The following is an 18171-nucleotide window of genomic DNA, read 5'->3' on the forward strand; positions in this document are numbered from 1 at the left end:
TTCATTTATTTTAATTTTTTTGATTTTATTTTTATTTTATTTTTTATGGCGTAATAGGGTCGTGTACTAGGTTGAAGATAAATTATGAAATTCTGATTACTAAGTAAAGACTGACCTAAAAATTACGTAAAACATTTCCTTTTTTTTTCAGCTTATTTATGAATTTTACGCAAGAAAAACGTAATCATAAGTCCGACGTTTTATCCCGTTTTCTATAACATCACAATGTGATTTTTCATACAACGTGTTTACGTGCTTTTACGTTTAGTCAAAAGTAACTGATTTGACTAGTTGGTTTGCCTATTGTGGCCTTGCCTGAATCAAAGGCAATCACATCACACAGCCATCAGGCAGTGCCATCGTAACGAATACTAAGGGAGATGATTCAGATCATTATTCTGAGTTGATATCAAGTGGAATTTCCTGTCGGAAAATTAATGTTTTTAGTGCTGTTTAATTATTCTCAGTTCCATACTTTGCGACGGAATTCCACTTGATATTAACTCAGAATAATGAGCTCAATCATCCCCTGAGTATTCGTTACGATGTCACTAACATACTGTATTAAATCAAAGTTTTGTTAGTTCTAAATTATTAAAAAAACAGTTTTATAGAACAATCTGGTGTTTACATTTGGTTGGAAGAATAACCTCTTCCTCCCACCATTTTCTTTTTGTTGTGACTTATTTTAGATTTACCACAAAATGGCATTAACTAAATTTATGACAACACGCTTGAGGGTGTCCAGTTGGGCGCGAACCTCGGGTCTGAAAGGATAATATGTGTAAGAATTAATCGACCCTAGTGGGTCGATAGCGGTAAGCGCTGAATGAGGAAAATCTTAATTCCTCCCACCTCAGTCAATACACAGTCCAGTACAAGACCCAAACAGTATTAAAAAGGTTGGTCGTCGAAGTCACGCCCATACAAAAGAAGAAGATTAAATATTTATCAGCTCTGAAATGAACGAAACGCAATTTTACCTGCAAATGAAAACAAAATGGCGTAATAAGAAAAAAAACACGTAATTAACGACCCAATTTAATCTTGCTTGTAGACTTAATCTCGATTTTTGTTCCCGGAGGAGACTACATAATACGTAATCTATGCCCAAAGGACGGGCCACATTAAGTTATTTTTTTTTATAATTGGTGCTAATTCCTGTAGACATCATCTCTTTTTATTTTAAGATAAACCTGCCATTTTCGTATCCGTCGAAAAGGAAAGGGACAAATGATTGACAGCTGTTAATTGTGAAAAAAATGAGTAAATGATTGAATACCTAACCCTTAATTGACTTATGCTGTAAACTTAATTCTGTCGGGTTATTAGCCAATGTAAAATTTTTAGAGAGTAGTTTTGGATTTGTGTCTAAATTGACGTGTGTTACCATAAATTTATACCTGTCGATTACCCGTCTCTCTCCTTTACGGGGAATAAGAAAGTGACAGGTATTTTTTTGTTTTGCTTTTTGTTCTATCGTGTGGGTTGTGAGGTGGAGTACCAACCTCATGAACCCTGGTGTCAGGGTTACTAAAGCCGCCAAAGGACCCTGACTTGGCTCATGTAACGACTACTGATTTACATCAGTAAGTAATAACTGGGACCAACGGCTTAACGTGCCTTCCGAAGCACGGATCATCTTACTTTCGGACAATCTGGTGATCAACCAGTAATGTCCTAACCAAACTAGGAACCACAAAGTATTTTTTGTGATATGTCCCCACTGGGAGTCGAACCCGGGACCTACGGATCATGAGTCCAACGCGCAACCACTGGACCACAGGTCGTTGGATATATATTGGAGATTATCTAATTAGGCCGGGGAGTACTCGCAGCGGGCCTAACGAGATAAAATTTTGTCACGATCTTTTTATCGATTCTGGCAATATAATTATGTCGTTTTGTCGATTGGTGCTAAAATGTGAACCCAGATAAGTCATGTCGTTATGTTAAAATACGAACAAAATCACGTGACACGCATGTTAGGAAAAAAGCAAACTTATCGGTTTCAACATAATTTATTGAATCGATTGATAATTTTATTCGATGTGAGCTCTGATGGATCGCAAAAAATGGAAAGAGGAAGGAAATGCTAGCAGGGCGGATCCTCTGCCGCCCACATCCAGCGATTCCCGCATCCTTATTATAAGATTAGTGATTATCTAGAAGATATGAATGCATGGCTTCTTTGCTGTTCTGGGAGCAAATAAAAAACATAGAAAACGTTCAGCTGCTTGTCTTCCCGGGCATGTCGTAAAAACCGACAGAGGGATTGTGTCCTCTAACATGATGGACTAATGTTATGGGCGATAGGCTGATCCCTTATCACCATAAGGTTCATCATATCCAGCTAACGACATCGTATCAACAGTGGCTGCAAGTTGTTTTTGATTACTTGTGGCTCTGCCCACCCCATTAGGGATTACGGGCGTGAGTTTATGTATGTATGTATGTATGAATGCATGGGATTAGGTGTCTGGGAACTGATATTAGACAGCCAAATTACTGAATTGTATCATTTTATTTTCTTTTATGGTTTTAAAAAAGGAACGCCTAGTGCCCTGTGCCGAGGTTTTTCTTGCAGATTCTTTTCCCCGGCTATACAGGTTTTGAGAAGCTGCAGTAGTTTAAGGCGGATGAGACGTTCGTTATGTAAAAAATGACGATTCAAAGTGTATCTATACGTATGTTGCCTACGGAATAAAGATATTTTTCAGAATCAGAATCATTTATTCAACGTAATTATCATGGATAAACTTGTTGAAGGTCAATGTAACATTTTGGAATTTACGTCATTTCGCAAGGTGTTATGGCTGAGGAGAAGAAATGACAAGAAACTGCAACAGCAACACATCTTTTAAATCAATGAGGCTACATTACAAGTTATTTAATAACTAGAGGAACACATTCAATACCAGACATTTTTATCATTTAGGTAATCATTAATCTTATAATAAGCTTTTTTCATAAAGTAAGCTTCACGTGAGCTTTAAATTTATTCTCTGACAAATTTAAAATATTATCTGGTATTTTATTGTAAAAACGTATACATAATGTTTTGAATTTGAATTCAGATAGGAAAACGGTAATAAAACCAAGTAATTAATAACTCATTAGTGTAAGTCGGGTATCGGGTTTCGATTAATAAATAAGTAAATAACACACTTACTAAATATAAGAGATATGGTCCAGATGACAAAAATGGCGGTCTTGGCTCTTCCAGTAGTGGAGTTGAACTTCAGAGGGAAGCAGATGGCATACCAGCGGTCCATTGATATGAAGGTCAGGGTCAGAACTGACACTGTCACCGACACTGACTGCAAAAGAAGAAACAACAATTAGTTCAACATTCATTTCATTACAAACAGAACCATCTACAATACCATCTATATATGTATACCTAGTTAAGTGGTTTTTTTTTTGTAATTATTTCTTTTTATTTTGGTGCAATAAAGTATAATACTAATAAAACACTTTATTGCACACAAATTTACAAAATGTTTACAGGATAAACTTATTCTAAGAAAAAGCGGCAAAGGCAATGGCGGCCTTATCGCTAAGAGCAATCTCTTCCAGACAACCATCGTCAAAGGATATAGTACATTTGTACAACTGCAGTGTAGCGCGCAATTAAGTAAAATAATTATAATAGACACATTTTATATAATATACACAATCATATATATTAAATATATATATTACACAGACTATAAATATATACATACATTGGTACACATAAGTAAAAATAAAATATTAGTTGCAAGACGATGATTTGGCCAAGGAAAAATAGTGAAGTTTAGTTTTGAATATAGCCAATGACTTCGAATGCCTGAAACTCGTATCAGAAGGCAAATCATTTCACAAGTGCTTGGACTTCTCGGTAAAAGAATCTCTGTAGTATCCAGACCTTGAGAAAGGAGCCTTCAGCACATTTTCCGTCCGCGAACGAAGTCACGAGAACAGTAGCTACCTAAGAACTGGAAACGTTCCTTATATTTGTATTTGTATCTACAATTTTAAGAAGACATCCTGTCTTTCGGTCGCACCAGCTGTGCGCCCGTGGCATCTATCTATAATAATAACTCTGCGTTAGTGACTTTATGATTATTTTTTTTTCCTCGTGTGGATTGTGACGGTTATTGAGTTGCCAAAGGCCAAACAATAATACAAGAATATCAATGCTCTGACATGACTCGTGTACTGGCTATAGTGTGTAGTCATCATCATTTATTCATGAGCCACGCTTTTGTCGAAGTAGCATTCTCCATTATCTATTATTATTGTCTTTCATTGGTCAATAAATGATCATGACTATAATATAATATGACATATATAATTATAATGTATACATCATTGTCATTGTATATGATATATACAGGAAAAAGGGTCAGTTTGGCGGTGCAGAGGGGCAACGTGGCCAGTGTTCTGGGGACTTTGCCTCGATGTGGTGAGCTGGAGGACATTTTTTATTTATAGCTTTTTATCCCTTTTTTATGTTTTGATTTTAATAATATGTGTGTTGATACAATTGTAGTTGGATGGAATGTACTTGTTTATGTATTTTTATTTAATAAATAATTTATTTGTATATATAGGATGTTAGTGACATCGTAACGAAAACTTTGAGGAACGATTCAGACCATGGAACTGAAAATACTTAATTAAAAAAACACAAAAAATGGCACGAATGTTTCGACAGCGAATTCCACTTGATATCAACCCAGAATCATGGTCTGACTCATCCCTCTCAGTAGTCGATACAATGTCATTAATACCCACATGTACTTATATGGCTACCTGTACGGTCACGAGCATTAATATGTATACACATTGGTACCATGTCACATTAACTTTTTTGACAAATTGAACTGTAAGTCTCACTAAATGTCAAATACGTTAGTACGACAGAGTCCTAAAGTGGGTACATTATATTGCTCATGACTGTACATACTTGTACAGGGTGTAAGTGACATCGTAACGAATACTGAGAGGGATGATATAGCTTATGATTCTGAGTTGATATCAAGAGGGTTTTTCATCTTAAAAGTATAGAACTGAAAATATACAGATATAGATATGTGATACATCATCGTATCTATGATTTGGGGTTATGGATTTATCAGGTTGATGGTAGGCCCCAGCAACTATTGCGTCTGGGTTATTCAGCAGTCAAAGGCCCCAGACAAGTCTGATTACAACGACTTAACTTTATTTTCTTAGGACAAAGTCTATTTTAGACAACGATCAATAGATAGTCTCCTAAATCAAAGATAAATTATGAAATTCTGATTACTAAGTAAAAACAGATACAAACATGAGTAAAACGTTTTCTTTTTTTTTATTTGACTACCTTATGAATTTTAATAAAGAAAAATTTAATATTATGACACGTTTTTCTATGGCATCACCGGTTGCTTTTTCATAGTAATTTCAATCATACAATCAATCAATAATACTTTATTGCACAACAACATATATATATACAAAGGACATAAACAAACGAATAAAACATAAGCACAATAGGCAGCCAATAATTTCATGTTTTGACGTTTAGTAAAATGTAACTAATTTGACTAGTTAGAGACTAGCCTATTCTTAAAATAAGACTATTTATATCCTTGTCAATATGACACTCCCATGCTGTCATCTCTGACTATTAGGGTGTGGCCACACAGACGTTGTCCATGCGTTACGACGTCGCAACGCTTTGTTTACAACGCACGCGCGCTCGCATTGAGTGGACGCGTTAGTTACTGCTGGAAGTAAGTACATAGGGCTTCTAGCGGCTCAATACGAGACGCGACATTGCAATGCTGTCATTACTTTAGAACTAATACGGTTTTTATTGGCATGATTTGTTGTAGATTAGTCGATTAACTATCCTCTAGTTATAAAATAATTTGTAATGATTTAAAAAAGTTGCTGTTGCAGTTTCTTGTCGTTTCTTCTCTTCAGCCATAACACCTCGCGAAATGACGTAGATTCAAAAATGTTAAATTGACCTTCAACAAGTTTATCTATGAAAATTACGTTGAATAAATGATTCCGATTCTACAAGGTCGAATAAATGAGCGCAGAAAACTCAGCCTGTATAAAATGTAGGACATTTAACAGGTCTAAGGATGCGCAGTAGAACTAACAGTTACTATGATTTTTGTTTTTATAGCACTTCTAATCCTTTACAACAAAATATAATGCCTCAGATGGCGCTATGTCGCCATTACAATCCTCCACACTTTATCTCTAAATGATTCACTTATGTGTTACGCGTTGGTCTTTTTTTTTACGTGACTTATTGTAGATTTGCCGCAGATGGTATTAACTACTTGGCCGGACAAATGAGGAGCGCAAAAGGCTCTCACCCGGTTAGTTAGACCCTATAGTAACATAATATGACATCAATGATATCACCTCATGACGTTGATAAATTAACCCAAAACCCAAATCATGTAACGAAAAAAAAATAAACTTCAACACGTAAGCATAGAATAAAGAATAATACGTATAGAACGGCAACTCTCCACTCCCCACCAGCGGCTGAGCCATGCTTACCCCACCCCCCTCGGTCTTACTTAAGTTTTCAATCGTATGGGAGTCAAGACGTCACACACACAGTGTGTAGTAACTGTGTAAAACGAGGATTGTATGAAGTGTGTAGGGTGTGACCTACGACTAAGGCCGCACAAACGATGGTGCGTTGTACGTTGTGAGTTTGTGATGTACTATCGCACCGCACACACCGCACAACGCACCGTGTGGCCCCACCCTTACTGGAATCGCCTAACGTAAGCAGTAGCAACTAACACGTAAGTGCTAAAGCTAATAATTACAAACTGTTCGTCTCATTATTCCGATTCTAGGAAGCGAAGTGGTTCGAGAAATAAATTCCAACTCTGTTTAAGTTTATATAGGTTTATAACTCCGCAAGTTATGTAAATTTAGTAATGTTGGTATGTAATTATACACTGAACCGGAAGCCGGTGTAAAAACAGAACGCTCTTAGCTGAATGTGGAGGAAGCAAGAGAAGTGTGTCAGGATCGAAGCAGATGGAATTCTATAGTCTCTGCTTACCCCGGTGGGAAATAGGCGTGAGTTTATGTATGTGTATGTATGTTAGCTGAATACCTTCACGGGAATGTCGAAGAAACATATAGGAATCGTGTCATATTCAACATCATAATCCCTAGCATTATCCCGTTTTTCACGAGGTCCGCTTACCTAACCTGAAGATTTGACAGGTCCGATTTTTTACAGAAGCGACTGCCTATCTGACTTTCCAACCCGCGAAAGGATAACCAGCCCATGCATTTCTCGGGTATGTGGGTTTCCTCACGATGTTTTCCTTCACCGCTGAGCACGTGATAATCATTTATGATCCAAACATGAATTCGAAACAAATCGGACAATCATTGGTTTAGGCCTGTGCTGGATTCGAACCTGCTTCTTGGCTCTTGACCTTTGGTTTTGTTCTTTTGTCCAATCCAGCATGATGGACGATATTATGTGGGCGCTGGGTTCTTCTTCTTTGCGAGTCGATGGCGATCGAAATTAAATTTTTGCTGACCAATAATTGGCCACGCTTACAGTATTGTCAGTGGCTTCGTAAAGGTCTTAGGTGAAGGTGTTAGGGCACTTAGGACAGCACAAAAGGTGAGCCATAATCAACTCCGCCAACTGACCTTCCAAATTAGGTCACATCATCATCATCATCAGCCGTATGACGCCCACTGCTGGGCATAGGCCTCCCCCAAGGATCTCCACGACGATCGGTCCTTTAATTAGGTCACATACCTAAACGCAATTCCCGGGAATGTGGGAGCAACCTTCATCTACTTCTAATGACAATATTAAATTCATTTAGACCCTGACTTCATACTATATTTTTTTACATTCTTCTATCGTGTGGGGTGTGAGGTAGAATACCAACCTCAACAACCCTGGTGTCAGGGTTACTATTGTGCATTGAGGCTCATGTAACGACTACTTACTTAGATTAGTAAGTAGTAACCGGGACCAACGGCTTAACGTGCCTTCCAAAGCACGGATCATCTTTCAGACAATCAGGTGATTAGCCTGTAATGTCCTAACCAAACTAAGAATCACAAAGTGATTATTGTGATATGTCCTCACCGGGATTCGACCCCTGGACCTCGGGATCGTGAGCCCAACGCTCAACCAGTAGACCATGGAGGTCATTTTTTTATATAACATAGCATCACGCCTCTAGTCTCGAAGGGGTAAGCAGACGAGAGGGGTAAAAACGAGTCTATAGTCATTACCGGGACACATATCCTGGAAACCGCGTGATATCATTTATCTGTGATCCAAACATGCATATAAAGTCTTAAAGTCGAATTCAGTAGTTGCCCTAGCCGGGATTCAAACCCGTGACGAACTTTTTTTTAATGGCAAAAAGATACTTTACAAATCAATCTAGCAGATAATCAAATTTAACTTTAAAATACGCCAAACGTAAATAAAAGTGACGTAAAGATGAATCTTATAGAAAAATAAATTGGATTATAAAAACCTTTTACAAGTCAAAAAAAAATCTTTTAAATGCCAGTTATTTTTATCTGGAAAAAGAAACGCAATAAACAGACCTCTGAGGGACTGTTTACTTTCTTTTTGGCTGACTGATCTTGAATAGCCTCCGTGGTCTAGTAGTTAGAGCGTTAGGCTCACGATCTAGAGGTCCGGGATCGATTCCCGATGGGGACAATGTTAAAATCACTTTGTGAGACTGTCCTTTGTTCGGTAAGGACTTTTCAGGCTTGAATCACCAGATTGTCCGAAAAAGTAAGATGATTCCATGCTTCGGAGGGCACGTTAAGCCGTTGGTCTCGGCTATTAGCCGTAAAAACACCTCCACCAACCCGCATTGAAGCAGCGTTGTGGAGTATGCTCCATACCCCCTCCGGTTGATTGAAGGGAGGCCTGTGCCCAGTAGTGGGACTTATATAGGCTGTTTATGATTATGTATGTTTATGATTTTGAATGAAAGAATATATATACAGGGTAAGTAGATACTATAGAATTCCATTTGCTTCGATCCTGACACATTTCTCTTGCTTTCTCCACAATCATCAATTCATACACACACGCCGGTTCACAGTAGATCTTACTAAACCTTTTCTAAGGACATCTCCAATTTGGTCAATTAACGTCCTTCTAGGTCTTCCTCTGGCAGCCTTACCATCATCCTTCGCTTTATATAATGTTTTCATAATCCTATTGTCCTTCATCCGATATACGTGTCCAAATAAACTTAACATTCCCTTCTAAATCTTAGTCACTATATGGTCACATCTCTCTCTTATCACACTGTTCCTTCATCTATGTGTCCAAGCCAACTTAACATCATCATCATCATCACCAGCCCATTAACGTCCCCACTACTGGGGCACAGGCCTTCCCTATGGATGGATAGGGAGATCGGGCCTTAAACCACCACGCGGGCCCAGTGCGGATTGGTGGTTATTAACGACTGCTAATGCAGCCGGGACCAACGGCTTAACGTGCCTTCCGGAGCACGGAGGAGCTCGAGATGAAAACTTTTTTTTTGTGGTCACCCATCCTATGACCGGCCTTTGCGAAAGTTGCTTAACTTCAACAATCGCAGACCGAACGCGTTAACCGCTGCGCCACCGAGCTCCTCACTGCTGAGCTGTTCTTTACGTAGTATTATTCCTTATCATATCAGATATCAAAATATTAGATATCAATATCATAATCCATTGCTACATAGACTAATTCAATTTGTCTTATTACTTAACATTAAATTGTTTGTTCCAATATTGTTCCAAATTGTCATAAACAAGGTCCTTTATTGTTTCAAATTGATTGGCAAAGTTTCTATTAATCAAAGTAATAAATGGAGGCGGCGCGCGGCGGTTGTTCTTAGTTTAAAGTCACAGTTATTAATTTATCTTAAGTATAGTTTTCACTGACAGCCTCCGTGGTCTAGTGGTTCGAGAGTTAGGCTCACGATCTGGAGGTCCGGGTTCGATTCCCGATGGGGACATTGTCGAAATCGCTTTGTGAGACTGTCCTTTGTTTGGTAAGGACTTTTCAGGCTTGAATCACCCGATTGTCCGAAAAAGTAAGATGATTCCGTGCTTCGGAGAGCACGTTAAGCCGTTGGTCCCGGCTATGAGCCGTAAAAACACCCCGCAGTGGAGCAGCTTGGTGGAGTTTGCTCCATACCCCCTCCGGTTGATTGAGGGGAGGCCTGTGCCCAGCAGTGAGACGTATATAGGCTGATTATGTTATGTATATAGTTTTCACTAACATAGTTGGCTCGACCATGCTAGACGGCGATATGGCTCACCGCCTCACACACACACTCACACACACAGAGAGAGAGAGAGAGAGAGAAAGAGAAAGCCCAGTGACGTAACGTTACCTAAACCATCTTACGATAGATGTACAATCAGAAAGCATAAGTTCAGTCACTGAGCCGAGCGAATTATTTGTAAACAGTAGTGAAATTATGAACCATTACTTGTCATAATTATAAAATTTATGTTTTTGTAGGTGTTTTCGGTCTATTACAGAAACGACAAGTAACCAGGAGGTCTTAAGTGCAACCAGTTGTTTTACTTTGCAAGAAACTGATTGGACTTTTGCAGCTTATTGTACCTCAGCGTGAGATGTAGCTGTTCATTCATATACATATAACAGGCATATCAGATTAAATAGCTGTAGCCTTGTGGCCATAGTATTAAATACAACTTTACTCACCTGAAAATACAGCAGCATCTTGCAGAGCACGTCACCAAAGAACCAGGTTTCTGTGACATCCCAGAGTACGGTAGGAGGCATACACAGAAGCAGTACTAAGAAATCAGCCACAGCTAAATTTACTATGAAATAATTAGTCACTGTTCGCATTGTGTGATTTCTATACACAGCAACACAAACTAGAGCATTTCCAACTAAACCCATGACAAAAACAGCAGTGTGTGTAGCAATTAGTACCCATTCGTAAGTCTGTGGGTATATATAATCGTTCAACATTGACACGTAATCTTCTTCTGTCAAATTGCAGAATTGGGCGTCGCCTACGCATTCGGGGATGTTCCCTTCTTCGTTTTCAGATGCGCTTGTGTTTTGTTTCGCAACGGTTTCATTGTTAAAAAGATCTTCATTTGTTTTCTCATAAATTTCCACATCTGTATTGACTGTGTCTGTGAGATCTGTCCTTTCATAATTATCAGTGGCTGCTAAGTTTAAACTAATATTTACAAGTAGAATAATGCTAGTGACTAGAATATTTTTCACTGTTTTGGTATGCATTTCGATGGCTTTAGTGCTCGGAACTTTTTTGATACTGTTGTGCGTATCTGAAACAAAAAAGAACACATTGAATTTTTATCCGGCTAAGTAGTTAATGTCCTATGCGGCAAATCCCGTATAAAAATCAAATTCAATTCAGAGAAGGGATAAAATTAAAACGATGTTAAAAACAGATTAAGTACTGTATCACCTAAAATATAAACGGCCTCCGCGGTCACGATCCGGAGGTCCCGGGTTTGAATCCCGGTGGGGAGATATCACAAAAAATTACTTTGTCAGTCTGTGGTTTGGTTAGGACATTACAGACTGATCGCCTGATTGTCCAAAAGTAAGATGATCCGTACTTCGGAAGGCACGTTAAGCCGTTGGTCCCGGTTACTACTTACTGATGTAAGTAAGTAGTCGTTACATGAGCAATGTCAGGGGCCTTTGGTGGCTCAATAATAACGCTGACATCAGTGTTGATAAGGTTGGTAATTCACCTCACAACCCACACAATAGAAGAAGAACCATGTATTTATATGCTACCGGAAATATATGAAATCAAGGAATTGTATACAAATACTAGGAAATGTGTACAATTCTGATACTATTTAGGAAATATAAAAAAATATTGTTTGAAAAACTATTTAATGCATAGATATCCTAGGAAATGTATAAATTTCCTCGGAATTATATAAAATTCCAATATCGTATTAGGAAATGTATAAATGCTTTCTGTAATAAAACACGTTGTTAATACAATTTTTTTATTATAACACTTATTGTAAATGTAAATATAAATAAATAAAGATAAAGATTTTTATTGTGCATAAATTTAGGTACAGTTATAGATAATAGTTGCAGTCATACCATAAAATAATAATAATAATTATGTGCATAATATATTATTATCTGACTAATAAAATTAAAACTTCTAAAATCAAGTATGTTTTACATTTCCGATTACTATTTAGGAAATGTGTAGATTTTCTAGGAAATAATAATAAAAACACTTTATTGCACACAAATTCACAAAACATTTACAGGATAAACTTATTCTAAGGTGGGCAAAGGCGGCCTTATCGCTAAGAGCGATCTCTTCCAGACAACCTTCGGCAAAGGATATGGTACATTTGTACAGCTGCAGTGTAATGTGTAAGTATAATATTAATTTATTTCACACATTTTCGTGCTATTTTAGGAATTACATACATTTCCTAGGAATTGTATAAAATGACGAAATACATACATTTCCGTTATCATACTCGTATTATACATGTTTAAGTTTTTTGATAAATAAATATATTCTATTCTATATATTGAGGAGCTCGGTGGCGCAGCGGTAAACGCGCTCGGTCTGCGATAGTTGAAGGTAAGCAACTTTCGTAAAGGCCGGGCATAGGATGGGTGACCACAAAAAAAAAACAGTTTTCATCTCGAGCTCCTCCGCGCTTCGGAAGGCACATTGAGCCGTTGGTCCCGGCTGCAATAGCAGTCGTTAATAACCATCAATCCGCACTAACCCGCGTGATGGTTTAAGGCCCGATCTCCCTATCCATCCATAGGAAAGGCCCGTGCCCCAGCAGTGGGGACGTGAATGTGCTGATGATGATGATACATATATATAACATACTTACTTCTAATTGAAAATATTATATATATATATATATATATATATATATATATATATATATATATATATATATATATATATATATATATATATATATATATATATATATATATATATATATATATATATATACGTATATATATATTTATATATATACGTATATATATATATTTATATATTTTAAATCATGAATTTTGCGACAGAAAAGTATGTTTGTTATGTACATACATGTATATGTGTGTCGTAGATTTTACCTAAATAAACTTTTTTATCATTATTTTTTATTATTATATATGATTAAGTGTTTTGATAAATAAATATATTCTATTCTATTATAAGCAGTTGCTCTATTCTATATAATCGGACAAACTTGACCCACAAAATGCGAATACAATGTAGGTTAGGTACCCACCTCATCAATACTTCCAAAACCAATTTCAAAATAATCGTATTCAGGTAAACGTACACTCACAGCGAACTCCTTGATAGAACCCTTCAATTTTTCGCTATATCAGTCCCACATAATGATCGCCCTTGTTAACTTCTACCGGGACTGACAGAGCACTCGAACTATCGATATTTGGCTGCTTTTTATCGAGAACGTGAACGGTTGCTTTCTTCATTGAATAATCTAATTGAATAGTTGTAGGGCTAACACCCCCCCCCCCCCACACACACACACACACACACACACACACACATACACACGCGCGCGCGCGCGTAGTACTTTCTAACTTTAAATTTTCGTTTTTACTTTTCTTTGTGAGGAGCTCGGTAGCGCAGCGGTAAACGCGCTCGGTCTGCGATTGTTGAAGTAAAGGAACTTTCGCAAAGGCCGGGCATAGGATGGGTGACCACAAAAAACACAGTTTTCATCTCGAGCTCCTCCGTGCTTCGGAAGGCACGTTAAGCCGTTGGTCCCGGCTGCATTAGCAGTTGTTAATAACCATCAATCCGCACTGGGCCCGCGTGATGGTTTAAGGCCCGATCTCCCTATCCATCCATAGGGAAGGCCCGTGCCCCAGCAGTGGGGACGTTAATGGGCTGATGATGATGACTTTTCTTTGTAAGTATAACAAGTTTGTAACATTCTAATTTTTATGGCTATATAACCAAAACACCAATGTAACATTGTCAGTGGAATCATGGTCTGAATCACCCCCTTAGTATTCGTTACGATGTCACTAACACCCTGTATAAAATCAGTAAAGATGCTAGAGACCCCAGACAGCAGCTAAACCCACTCTGTATTTTGTCTCTACTCTCAGTCCCGCGAAAAGGTAAGGTTAGGTTAGGTTAGGTTATCACGCGATCGGGGATGCGCGGCGCAGCGCGCGGCGCGGGCTGTCGGGGAAACAAACGTATAACAATGTACAGAGCGTTCACGCCGGTAAAGCGTTTTTGCAGATGTTTGTTTGAATTATGGCTTCATTGACTGGTACAACCTCCGTGGTTTAGTGGTTAGAGCGTTAGGCTCAAGATCTCGATCCGGGTTGGATTCCCGATGGGGACATTGTCGAAATCACTTTGTGAGACTGTCTTTTGTTTGGTAAGGACTTTTCAGGCTTGAATCACCTGATTGTCCGAAAAAGTAAGATGATTCCGTGCTTCGGAAGGCACGTTAAGCCGTTGCTCCCGGCCGTAAAAACACTTCCACCAACCCGCATTGGAGCAGCGTGGTGGAGTATGCTCCATACCCCCTCCAGTTGTTTGAGGGGAGGCCTGTGCCGCAGTGGGACGTATATAGGCTTTTTATGTGTTATTTTATTATATTATTATAATATATATAGCTACAAACCCATGTACCTATTGACTGACTGACATAGTTGTTCTCCCAGAAGGAGCGTCGGGGGGTAAAAATTATGTATGGGGGGTGTGATCGGAACCTCCCGGTGAGTATGGGAAAACTTCCAGATCTTGGAAAACTGCTCCGCATCAGGGAGACACCCTACGGCCTGGCCAAACTATCGCACCCAGAACATTATTTTTTCCACCAAGGCTATTAAAATCTTGGTCAAATTCAGTCGCCGGTGAAAAAAAATCAAAATGGCGGAAAAACAAGATGGCCGCCATACAAAATTTTGTTTTTCCAGAAAATGTCTCGGAGGTAAAAACTGTGTATGGAATTGTAATTGGAACATCCTGTTGAGTATGGAAGTACTTCTCGATCTTGAAAAACTGCTCCGCATCAGGGAGACACCCTACGGCCTGGCAAAACTATCGCACCTGGAACATTTTTGTTTTCACGAAACCTATTTAAATCTTGGTCAAATTTTATCGCCGGTGAAAAAAAAACAAAATGGCCGAAAAACAAGATGGCCGCCATACAAATTTTTCGTTTTTCCTCAAAATGCTTCGGGGGTAAAAATGATGTATAGGGATGTGATCGAAACGTCATGTCAAGTATGAAAATACGTCTGGGTTTCCGATGTCTGCTCCGCATCAGGGAAACACCCTACTGCCTGGCGAAACTATCGCACCTGGAACTTTTTTGTTTTCACGAAATCTATTAAATTCTTAGTCAAATTTAATCGCCGGTGAGAAAAAAACAAAATGGCGAAAAACAAGATGGCCGCCGTCTCGGAGGTAAAAATAATGTATGGGAGGTGTGATCGAAACGTCAAGCTGAGTATGGAAAAACTGTTCGATCTTGAAAAACTGCTCCCCATCAGGGAGACACCCTACGGCCTGGTGAATCTATCGCACGTGGAACTTTTTAGTTTTCACGATACCTATTTAAATCTTGGTCAAATTTAATTGCCGGTGAATAAAAATCAAAATGGCGGAAAATCAAGATGGCCGCCATACAAATATTTCGTTTTTCCTGAAAATGCCTCGGGGGTAAAAATGATGTATAGGGATGTGATCGGATCCGTCATGTTGAGTATTTCAATACTGCTCGAACTTGAAAAACTGCTCCGCATCAGGGAGACACCCTACGGCCTGCCGAAACTATCGCACCTGGAACAATTCTTTTTTCACGAGACCTATTTAAATCTTGGTCAAATCTTATCGCTAGAGAAAAAAAAACAAAATGGCCGAAAAACAAGATGGCCGCCATACAAAGTTTTGTTTTTCCAGAAAATGTCTCAGAGGTAAAAATGATGTATTGGGGTGTGATCGGAACGTCATCTTGGAAAACTGCTCCGCATCAGGGGTCACCCTACGGCCTGGCAAAACTATAGCACCTAGAACTTTTTTGATTTCACGAGACCTATTCAAGCCTTGGTCAAATTCTATCGCGGTAAAAAAATGGAGGGAAAACAAGACCCGCGAGCAGCTTGCTGCGAGCGAACCACGCGACATCTAGTGTTATGTATATGGCTGGTCCTATGTGACGGGTGCAACTTGTGGCATAGGGGACGCGGCCGGCGACGTGGTGGTTGATGCGCTATGAACCTCTACATGAATGGAGAAAACGCTTGACACCCCGCAACACCGCGTCGCGACACGCATCTCGTGACGGCCAGCGCATCCCTGAACGCGGCCTAAGATCGATGGAAATGTTTATTTCAAGTAAATGGACATTGAAAGAAAGAAAGAAACATTTATTACTTCCGGACATCACAGACACAGACAGACAGGTACATTACATTTAACACAGGACAGAAACCACACGGAAATCAATAAGTACACAGACAAAAAAAATATATCCAAAACAAAAAGAAAAGCAAACCAAAATCATAAAAACAATAATAATAAAACTAAGTATTCTAAATGCAACGCACTGACGACGCGACGGCCCGATCATCTGCGGTGGAGTCCGGAATAAAAGGACATTGCGCTATTTACTTGATAACAACCTTATTTATTCGTAGATAACAACTCTTTATTACAACTTACTTGCTATCATGAAGCTCTAACCAACGAAATAACTCCGTAATTCCTTAATAAACTTAAAAATTGTTGCAGCAATGAAATGCAGTCATCAGAGCAGAATAATGTTATAAAGATAAAACTAAAACGGAACGTAAAAACAAAATGGTGGTCATAAAAATGTCCACAAAATGTTCTCCTGCGAATTCAGCTGTTAAAATGAGTTAAACACGAAACACACGGTTATGTATTTTGTGCGTGCACGTGTCGATTCGGCGAAATATTTTGTTATGGCGAGGTTAGTCATAATTCTTTTATATTTTGTTATACGTACATAAACAAGGTTAAAGATAGCGTGATGATATTGATACTTATCACAGAGTAGCTTGGAGTTATACAAGACGATTTTTCTAGCAAAAGATCGGTGAATCGCAGGTACTTAGTTCATGATGTAGGTACAAATTCCAATTCAAAAATATAATTATTCTGAAGGTAACATAGTTACACTTTGAATCGACATTTTTTCATAATAAACGTCTCATCCGCCTAAAACTACTGCAGCTTCTCACAACTTGTATAGCCGGGGAAAAGAAGCTGCAAGAAATGCCTCGGCACTAGGTCCTAGACTTTTTTTTTTACAAAAAATTCCGTTACACAATTTAGTAATTTAGCTGCCTAATATTAGTTCACGGACAGTTAATTCCATGCCTTCATATCTTCTAGATAATCTTTACAAAGTTTCTGTTTAATTACTTTCTTAAAACTGTTAGCAAAGGTAAATACTGAATGTCAATGGGAATCTGCTCATTGTAAACACGTATAGACAAGACAAGTTTAGTAACATGTAAGACAAGTTTATGTTTATTCCGGGTAATAACAATGTGCTGATCAATATTTTCTCCGAACAATCATTATAATATTATGTTTTTCACATAGTAATAAAGTACCTCTAACTACTTTACCTGGGAATATTTTCGTAAGCTTCTGTGTTTTATTATTGTTAAAATATATTAGCGAAATAGTCATAGCACAAAAGAACCAGCATCCATAATGAAACTAAACTAAATATTCTTATTTTAATTTGATTTGATATGCGTGATGATGCATTGAGGAGCTCGGTGGCGCAGCGGTTAACGCGCTTGGTCTGCGATTGTTGAAGTTAAGCAACTTTCGCAAAGGCCGGTCATAGGATGGGTGACCACAAAAAATAAAAAGTTTTCATCTCGAGCTCCTCCGTGCTTCGGAAGGTACGTTAAGCCGTTGGTCCCGGCTGCATTAGCAGTCGTTAACAACCATCAATCCGCACTGGGCCCGCGTGATGGTTTAAGGCCCGATCTCCCTATCCATCCATAGGGAAGGCCCGTGCCCCAGCAGTGGGGACGTTAATGGGCTGATGATGATGATGCATTATAGTATGTTGTAAGAAAGTTCAAACTTT

At 38.6% G+C, this 18171-nt stretch overlaps 1 protein-coding gene across 1 annotated transcript in view; it reads right to left on the bottom strand.

Annotated features, from left to right (window-relative positions):
* The window catches only part of LOC126376584 (orexin/Hypocretin receptor type 1-like), a 158524-nt gene that overhangs the window by 34002 nt on the left and 106351 nt on the right, over window positions 1-18171 (bottom strand). Inside the window, exons 2-3 of the mRNA XM_050024070.1 lie at window positions 10748-11349; window positions 3173-3320 (exon numbers count right to left, since the gene is read on the bottom strand). Of these exons, the coding sequence (XP_049880027.1) occupies window positions 3173-3320; window positions 10748-11302 (703 nt within the window). The 5' untranslated portion in view covers window positions 11303-11349. The remainder of the gene's footprint in view (window positions 1-3172; window positions 3321-10747; window positions 11350-18171) is intronic.

The sequence above is a fragment of the Pectinophora gossypiella genome, chromosome 21 (genome assembly GCF_024362695.1).
Source record: "Pectinophora gossypiella chromosome 21, ilPecGoss1.1, whole genome shotgun sequence".
Lineage (NCBI taxonomy): Eukaryota > Metazoa > Arthropoda > Insecta > Lepidoptera > Gelechiidae > Pectinophora > Pectinophora gossypiella.